The 8,674-nt window shown below is 67.5% G+C and overlaps 1 protein-coding gene across 2 annotated transcripts; it reads left to right on the forward strand.

Moving 5' to 3' along the window:
- The first annotated feature begins 3,551 nt into the window (after window positions 1-3,551).
- PVALEF (parvalbumin like EF-hand containing) lies at window positions 3,552-7,409 on the forward strand. Of its 2 annotated transcripts, XM_024553952.3 has the most exons (5): window positions 3,552-4,091; window positions 5,819-5,931; window positions 6,070-6,205; window positions 6,465-6,580; window positions 7,200-7,409. In XM_024553952.3, exons 1-5 carry the CDS (start codon window positions 3,763-3,765, stop codon window positions 7,241-7,243), a joined length of 738 nt encoding a protein of 245 aa, XP_024409720.3. In that variant the 5' UTR covers window positions 3,552-3,762; the 3' UTR covers window positions 7,244-7,409. The 2 variants fall into 2 exon arrangements, with proteins under 2 accessions (XP_024409720.3, XP_045046163.2); XM_045190228.2 differs by lacking the exon at window positions 7,200-7,409 and having other exon boundaries at window positions 6,465-6,873.
- Window positions 7,410-8,674: the final 1,265 nt, after the last annotated feature.

Raw genomic sequence — 8,674 nt, forward strand, 5'->3', positions numbered from 1 at the left:
CAGCGGCCACAGATGAGGCACCTCCGCCCGGCCGGCCGCGGCGCCGCGGGGCTCCCGGGCTGGTGCAGCCCGAAAACACTGGCGGGAGCGCGCGCGGCGGGTGGGGGGGCCTCTCCGGCTGTAGGGGGCACTGAGACGCGCGGGAGGGGAAACCGCAGAGGCTGGGGGAGCACAGGACGCGTGGAGCGGGGACGCGAGACTGAGGGACACGGAGCCGTGGGGGGGAGGGCGCGGCAGCGCAGGGGGGAGGGGGTGTCAGGGAGATGTGCGGAGGGGACACCGGCAGGCTGGGGCGAGCTGAGGCTGGGGGCACGGGGACCCAGGATGGGAGAGTCGGAGGCGGAGATGCGGGGGTGGGGGTCCACGGATACCGTAGAAAGGTTACGGTGGCGCAGGGTCAGGAGATGCAGGAGGAGCGGTGGAAGCGCCGTGGGGGCTCGGAGACTGGGACGGGAGCCACGGGGACGCGGCGGCACGCGCGGGGGTGGGCACCGTGGCACGCAGGAATACGAAACAGTGCGCAGGGTGGCCGGGGTGCGCCGGGCCCGCGCGTGGGGTCAGGCCTGCACAGGGCCTGACCACGCAGGTCCAGAGGACGCTTGAGTCCAGCCCCCGTGCCGTTCGGGTGGCGCCCTCACTGGCAGCGTGGGGGCCGCTTTTGCACAGAGACCACCTTGCAGACAGAGCCTCGGCTCCGCCCGGAGTGACAGTGCTGGGCGTTTAGGGTGGCGCCACCCCGAGGCACCGTCCCCGCTGCCGCTGAGCGCCCCGCTGCGCCATCTTGCCCCCAGCGGGGGCAGCAGCGAGCACAGCAGGGCGAGTGGCTTGGGGACCAAGGCCCCGCCTCCCGAGGGAGCAGGGTCAGAGTGCAGCCGGTTTCCTGCTCCTTGGGTCTCGCACTGTCACCTGCCCATTCATTTCTGGACAGACCAGCAGAGCCCCTTGCCCAGGCCCAGTTGGAGGGGGGTGGGGAGAGCCACCGTCTTGGGGAGAGAGCAGGGACCAGTGTGCCCGACAGAGCAGTGGGCAGGAGCTGAGTAGGGACTGAGTAGGTCAGTCCTTGGGAGAGAGCGTCCTTCTTATTCTAAGGGAGTCCCCTGTGGGGTCCTCCTTTTCCTTCAGACATTGGGGGTCCTCTGCTGTGGGTGGCTCCACCTCGCCCCAGGCTGGGGAGGAGGGTCTGGGGAGCCTTATCACCGGTCCTGATTGTGTGGCTGGGGCCACACAGGCGAGGAAGGGGTCCTGGCTGGGAGCAAACGCTCAGGTCCCAGGGCTGCTGCTGGTGTGGGCAGAGGAGGGCAGCCGTCCCCGTGTGGCCCCAGGGTGACAGGCTGCATCCCCGGCAGGGGCCTCCCCTTCCTGCCTACGGCGAGGGGGCCCTGGGCAACTGGACCCTGTGCGGTCAGGGCACAGGCAAGGGAGGTGACCAGGGGGCCTGAGGTGCCTCTGAGCCACCGCAGGCCCTGTGCAGACAGCTCTCGGCGACCTGGGTTTGCCTGTGAGCACACAGACGGGTGCACACAGAAGGGCCGGACCTCTGGGGCTTTAGGGGCGCAGATCCTCCTGCGGGGTCCCTGCCAGGAGGGGAAGACCCCCTCAGGCCCCAGGGCCTGCACTCCCACTCCACCTGACCAGGGCGCGCCCCTTCTCCCCCTGCTCCCCGTGCACTCTGGGACCTCAGTGGCCCTCCTGCCCCCTGGGCGGGTGACAATGCCCTGGAGAGGCTCCCACTGCCCCCGCCACAACTCCCAGTCCTCTGACCAGTGCTGCCTACGTGTGGCCAGGGCCTCGTGCTGGCTGCTCACCGGGCGCTAGGTAGGAAGCCTGGCACTAGGATTTAGGGGGAGGGTCTGACTGCACGCCCCCTGGAGTTGGAGACTGGAACTGCTCTCCTTCCATGGCTCCCTGAACCCAAGGCCTCCAGGTGAACCGTGAGCCTGGACCTTGTCTGGTAGAGTGGAGAGCCTGGGACCCGCCTCTTGCATGTCAGGCTCCACAGGACCCTCCCTTTGGCCTCTTGGGCTGAGGGCCAGGCCCCTCCTCGGGGAAGAGCAGAGGACTGGGGCCGCAGGGGCGGGACCCCGCACCATGCGCCCTGGGTTGCCTGGCCTCGCTTGTCCAGTGTCGGGACAGGGGCAGAGAGGGATAGGTCCCTCTGAACAAGGCGTGCAGGGGTGAGGGAGGGCGGGAGGGGACCTGCCAATCTCGGGGTGACCAGTGGCCAGCCCACCTTGAGAACCCCACTGTGCTGGCGTCTGCTGGTCCCAGGCGGCACGAGGTCTCTGAAGAGGTGCCCTTCCCCCCAAACTGGGGCCAGGCAGGATACCCAGGGCCCCCATAAGCCCAGCAGGGGCCAAGCCCAACTGGTGGGCTCAGGGTGCCATGCACTGGAGTGGCCACAGCCTAGGGCACTGGCTGGTCACAGTGTACAGCCATCCATAAGGCCAGGCCGGCGGGAACACCGCTTCCTGGCACCCCTACCACAGAACACAGAGGGCCCGGCCACACAGCCACGTCCTGGGCACTGCTGTGGGCATTCCAGGGCCCAGGGACAGCCCCCCGGCTGGGCTCGCCCACCAGCCCGCTCCCCCACTTACAACCCTGGACGGCACAGCAGCTTCCCGCTGCCCTTGGGGATGTGGCCCCGGCTTGACTGCGGGTGGGACAGCTGCCCCTTGTGATCACATGGCCCCTGCCGTTGCGGGGAGGGGGGTGCTGTTGCTAAGAGGAACTTGCCTGAGATAGCCCCCACCCCAGAAAAATCGCCCCCTGACAACCCACCCCCACAGCTGTGCTCTGCAGAGAGGGGTGAGAGGGCCTTCCCACATGCACTAAAGAGACCTCAGAAGGTGGGACACAGCCGCCCCAGGAAAGGGAAGGTGTCCAGAGTTCCGAGCTGGCCTGACCAAGGGCCACCCCAGTCCCCCAGGGGGACACGCCAGGGAGGAGGTGCGGCTTGAAAGGGCTTTATCCTGAAGGAAAAACGGTCCCTGGAAAAGAGCCAGTTCCTTACGATTCTAGTGGTCCCGGCACAGGGCCGGGCCGCAGGTCTCTGCAGCAGGGGCCAGGGAGGGGGGTAGTGCCTGCCCCGCCCAGGTACAGGGGGCAACAGCGTCCCCAGTGCTCTGAGGTGGGGCCCCTCCTGGCCAGCTCAGCCCAGAGTGGGGAGCAGCAAGCTGGGGCCAGGGCCACAGGCGAGGAAGGCTGCCTGGCTGCTGCAAGAAATGAGACCCGAGGGGACACCCAGGGGACCGGCCATCTGTCAGCTTAGGGACAGGTGCGGGCTCCAGGAGCCCGCCTGCGCACTCCCCACCCCTGGTTCGGGGGCCCAGGCAGGGTGGGCTTGGAGGGGCCTCCCTCCCTCGCAGGGCCAGGGCGCAGCGGGTCCCTCGGCAGACCCTTGGGTGCTGTTTCTTTACGGCTTGTTTAACCTCTGCTTTATTAAAGAGCTGTTTCTCACTCCGCGGGGTCTTTTAACGGGGTGAAATTCACATGACGTAAACCACCATTTCAGTGGGAAGAGGCCGGCGGCGGTCCGCACGTTTGGCACTGCAGCCACGCCCGTCTCTGTCCAGCACGGCTCCGCCGCCCCCGGGGTGCCCACCCTCCAGCGGGTGGGCGCCTCTCCGGGACACTTACACAGGGGGACGGGGCCTGAGAGGTGCAGCCTTTGCCACTGGCACCCCGACTCAGCATGGGGGCACCCGGTGCAGCCGTCACACCGAGAACTCACCACTGCGGGGCGCCCACGGATGGGGGCCCATGCTGCGGGGACAAGGCCGCAGTGTGAGGCCAGCAGGCAGGTGGGACCTCCTGCAGCAGACAGAAATGATCTCTGCGTCCCCACCCCCACCCCAGGCTCAGGGAGGCCAGGCACTCCTGACTGCCAGTCTGCCCGGCCAGTGTGGACATGCCAGTGAGCCCCTGGGGCCGGCTCGTGACAGGCCAGAGTGCCTGGGGGGTGAGGGGCGCTGCGGCCCTGAGCTGTACGTGGGCCAGGCGGCAGCAGGTATAAAGGCTGGGGCCCACGGCGGCCTGTCAACCCCCAGCCTGACCTGCCTCCTAGAGCCCTCCAGGGAAGCCGGACACAAGTGAGCCCCGACGGGAGTGGGAGTATCTCAGCAGCGCCCCGGGGCCTTCACCCATGGGACAAAGGAAGGCCCAGGGGAGGCAGGAAAAGGAGGAGGAAGGGAAGGCCAGCCCCGAGGGAGCTCCCATCGGCAGGCAGCTGCAGGGTCCGGTCTGCGGGGAGGGTGGGCATGGTGCCTGAGTGGGTCGAGGGGGGCTGGTGAGTTGGGGTCAGCATGGGGAAGCTGTGACCCGCTCACTGACCTCAGGCCCCCAGGTGTAAAGTCAGGGGCAAAGGTCCAAGCCCAGTTGGCCTCCCAACTCGGGCAGGCACACTGAGCCAGCTCTGAGGCGCTGTGCCAATCCTGTCTGTAGGGGTTCCCCACTGTTCCCCACCACCCCCTACCTTTTTCTCACATCAACCCTGAGCTCACTTGGAGACTCCTGGGCCAAGGCCGGGCGCAGACCACAGCCCTCGGGGCGCCCCGCGGGTGCCCAGAGTGGTCTGGGTGGGGTCCCTGCCAGCCTGGGGGCATGAGGGCATGGTAATGCTGGGACATGGGGGTCTGAGGGGTCTCAGCCCAGCTTTAAGGTCTGGCCAGCTCTGGCTCTGGATGGCAGGGAGGTGGGAGGGGGAGGGAGGCCTTTCCCGGGGGGAGGGGGAAGGGGCAGGGCCCACTGCAGGGCCTGCACAGGGGCAGGGTGGACAGGGCCCCGTTCCAGGGCTTCCAGGGTTGAGTGTGATGCTTGGTCTGGCCCGTGGCTTCTCCAGTGGGGAGGGAAGTAGAGGCCCCTTCAACCATGGCCCAGCGCCACTCGGACCCGCAGGCCATGGGGTGACCCTCCCCATGGTGGAAGCATGTTCCAGAAGGTTCCACCACCTGGTGAACTTTTGAGAGGGCCAAGGAGCCTCTGAAATAGCTGCTTTGCCACGAGTCCCAGAACCCAACCCCCCCCTGGGGACAGCAACCTGAGAGCTCAGCGGGTCATACGGCACTGCCGTGAGGGGCACCGGACAGCCTGGTCCCCGGCTGCGGGCCCCTTGCCTGTGCCCAGACCCCCGCCCGCCCGGCTGGCACCCCTGCCCAACAGTGACGCTCAGGGCCGTGGGCAGACGCACCTCCAGTGGGGCCTCCGGAGGGCCTGAAAGGGGCAGTAGTCGCCCTGGCCAGAGGGAGAGTCATGGGCCCCCTCAGCCCAAGGCCAGCTCCATATGGCCTGTGCCCAGCACACCCCACTGCAGTGGTCAGGGTCCGGCTGGGAGAAGCAGGGTCCGCTGGTCTGGGGTCCAGGAGCGTGAGACCGAGCCCCTGGGCCTTGAGTTTTGGCTGGAGGAAGTGGCCCTTCAGGTAACCAGGGAAGCTTCCCAGAGGAGGCGGCTTTGAGATGGGCCTTGAAGGGTGGCAGAGGGCCTTGTTCCAGCAGTGCTGAGGGTCCGACAGCTGCCACGGCCACCTCGTCTGAGCAGAGTAGAGGAACTGGGGTGGTCACTGACCCCTCGGGCCCTCGGTCTCTCCGTGACATGGGGTCACGACCTCAAAGCGTCCAGCTAGAAGGACGCAGTGCTCGAACCTGTCTTCCTTGGGGCCCCGGGCACAGGGGCCTCCGCAAGACCAGGGCCCCCGAAGACAGCTGGGGTCTGGTCTGGCCCCAGGGTCTCCTATGGGGTGCAGGAGCTGGCACCACGCAGGGTCCGAGCCCAGTGCCCCTCCCACCGCGCACCCACTGAGCTGGCTCCTGTCCACCGCAGGGCCGGGATGGACGAGGACTTCTCCTCCCAGGTGAAGAAGATGGCCTTGGCCATGGGCACGTCCCTGTCAGACGAGGACATAGAGCGGCTGCCCACTGACATGAGGCGCCATGGTAGGGCCTGCCCCCACAGCACCCCCGCCCGGGCCGGCCCCACCACGGCCGAGGGAGCCGTGTGCACAGGAGCCTGTCTGCGGCCCCTGGCCCCGGGCCCGGTCTGGCCACCTGCTGACCACTGCCGGTCCCTTCCAGGCTCCTTCAACTACCTCAGGTTCTTCGAGTACATGCGGAAGTTCCAGGCCTCAGGGCAGCTGGAGGATGCCATCCGCAAGGCCTTCCAGACCCTGGACAAGGACAAGAGTGGCTTCATTGAGTGGAATGAGATCAAGTAACAGCCAGCAGCCAAGGACGCGGGGTTGGGGGGGAGGGGCACTGAGCCCAGGGCCCTGTGCCCAGTCCATACCCCCAGTCCATACCCCCAACCTTTCAGGAGGCAGGGCCACAGGGACAGCACCAGACCAGCCTAGAGACCCATCTCCCGATCACTGGGCCTCAGTCTCCCGACCTGTGAGGTGGGCAGGGGGCACTTTGTAAGCCATCAGGCACTGGCAGACGCCCCTGCTCTGACAGGAGCCCACCCGGCCCAGGTACGTCCTGTCCATCGTCCCCAGCAGCGGGCCTGCCGCCCCGCTGACAGACGAGGAGGCTGAGGCCATGATCCAGGCAGCTGACAGCGACGAGGATGGGAGGATCGACTTCGAAGGTGGGCCGCCCCATGGGGAGTCTCTGCCGTCCCCCGGCCCCCGCTCTGGGACCACCTGCACCGGGCCTTTTGCACGGTGTCCCTTGTCCCTCTCGGTGCAGAGCTGAGTGGCTCCCCGCTGCCAGGCGCTGACCCCATCCCCCTAACCCCAAAGCTCACTGCCATCTGTGGTGGGCACCACCATCCCCAACTCACGGATGGGAAACTGAGTCTCAGGGATGCTGGCTCAGTGCTGCAGGGCCGGGGGGCCGCTGCAGATTGCCGAGTGGTGGCCGGAGCTGGCAGAGGGTGGGTGGTAGACTCGCTGAGGGCTCAGGTGGGGAGAGGGGCCTCGGTCGGGGGTGGTGGTGGCAGCAGGGCCCCCAGGCACTGCGGGGGGTGCCCAGGAGGGAGGTGGGTGGGGGAGGGCTGTGGCCCCAGGGGAATGGGGGTGGGGTGGGGTAAACAGGCAGTGTGGGGGCTTCACGGCCCACTGCTGTCCCTCCTGCTCCCACCGGAGGGCCCTAGACTGGGGGAGCCCTGCTCATACAGGGGACACCCCTCCCTGTTGGGCCTGCAGGGCTCAGGGGGGCACATACGGCCTGGGAGTTATTTACTAGAAATCTGTCTCCTGCTCTAGAATTTTCTGAACTGATCAAAAAGGAGAAAATTCCAAAGAAGTAGCACCACGCCCAGCCCAGCAAGCGTCCCTGAGGGGCAGCGGGGGTCCGTCAGTGGCCCGTCACTGCCCCGCCACAGAGGCCGTGGGGACGCACCTGGCCTGTGCCAGGAATGCGGTATAAAGCCGGCCTTACACGAACGACTCAGCCTGCGTGTCTGTGGGGTGCTGTGCGAGCTGGTGGCAGGGCAGGGATGTGAGGTGCAGAAGGGAAAACGGGGTGGGGGTGAGCGTGTCCAGCCCTTGCCCCTCTGCCCTCCCCTTGTGCCCCCTACTGCTGGCTCCAGCCCCGGCCCCCCGCTCCAGGCCAGTGCTCTCTGGGCCCAGACCCTCAGGACCCCCTTTTCCAAACCCAGGGGGGCTCTCTGCTCAGGGTTCGAACCAGACTGGCCCCTGGGCAGCCACAGTCCCCACGGCAGCTGTAAGCACAGCGCAGGGACAGCTACCGCTCTGGGGTGAGGTCTAGGGGGTCCCCGGCGTGTCCCTTGGGCTGTGTACACTCTGCCTGAGCCTGCTCACCTCCCCTTGTCCCCAAGCTCTTCCAGTGGAGACACCCCTCCCTGCCTGGCCCACCCAGGCCTCTGCCCACCCACACCCACCCCCTGCTCAGCCCCCATGCAGTGGTCCAAGCACCATCTGGACACTGGCAGCCACCACCCAGACCTCTCTCCGGGGCTCCGGCTCCTACGCCCACCTCGGTTCCCTGACACTTGGGTTGTGTGAAGAGGCTGAGCCCGGGTCCTCCCAGAGCCCCACCAGCCCCGCCTTCCCGCCTGTCCGACCTCTGCTGGGAAAGGGGGAAAAGGCCCAGACCTATCAGAGGGCGGGGGGACAGTCCATATCCCGGTGGCAGTAGGGACTGAAAGTGAGTGACCTTTGCTGGGACTCACAGCAGCAAGAGCCCAAACCTGCCAGGGCCGTCAGAGGGCGAGTGGCAGCCCCGTGGCAACCCTACGAGCAATGGGTGTCTCCAGCGTGCGAGCAGGAGGGACTTCCTGGCCAGCAGGAGTCTCCCAGGGGGCCTGGGCCCGGAAACCTCGGCCAGGTAGCACCACCCACTGACAGCCCAGCAAAAGGGGGCAGTGAGGCCCCCAGGAGATCTTCTCCCGCTGCTGCCTCCCGCTCCCCTGCCTGTCACACCTCCAGGGCCTCCTGGGTCACAGTGGGAGGTGGGTTGGGCCACCTGGCAGGGGTAGGAGGAGGCTGGGAACTCTTTCCCAGGAGTGGAGGTGGGTGAGGGGGTGCAGGGGGTGCAGGTGCCGGGGGGACCGGCCAGGGTCAGGCTGCAACAGAGGATTCAGCAGGCCCAGGCAGGGAACCTGGTGGCGGGGCGGGGAGCAGGCTGAGAGCAGAGCTGAGCCACCAACGTCCCTGCCCTGCCGCTCTGCAGAGGGGGCCCTTGGGTGGCGTCCCATCCCTCCTGGACCCCAGGAGAC

Source organism: Desmodus rotundus, chromosome 9 (genome assembly GCF_022682495.2).
Source record: "Desmodus rotundus isolate HL8 chromosome 9, HLdesRot8A.1, whole genome shotgun sequence".
In the NCBI taxonomy this organism is placed as follows: domain Eukaryota; kingdom Metazoa; phylum Chordata; class Mammalia; order Chiroptera; family Phyllostomidae; genus Desmodus; species Desmodus rotundus.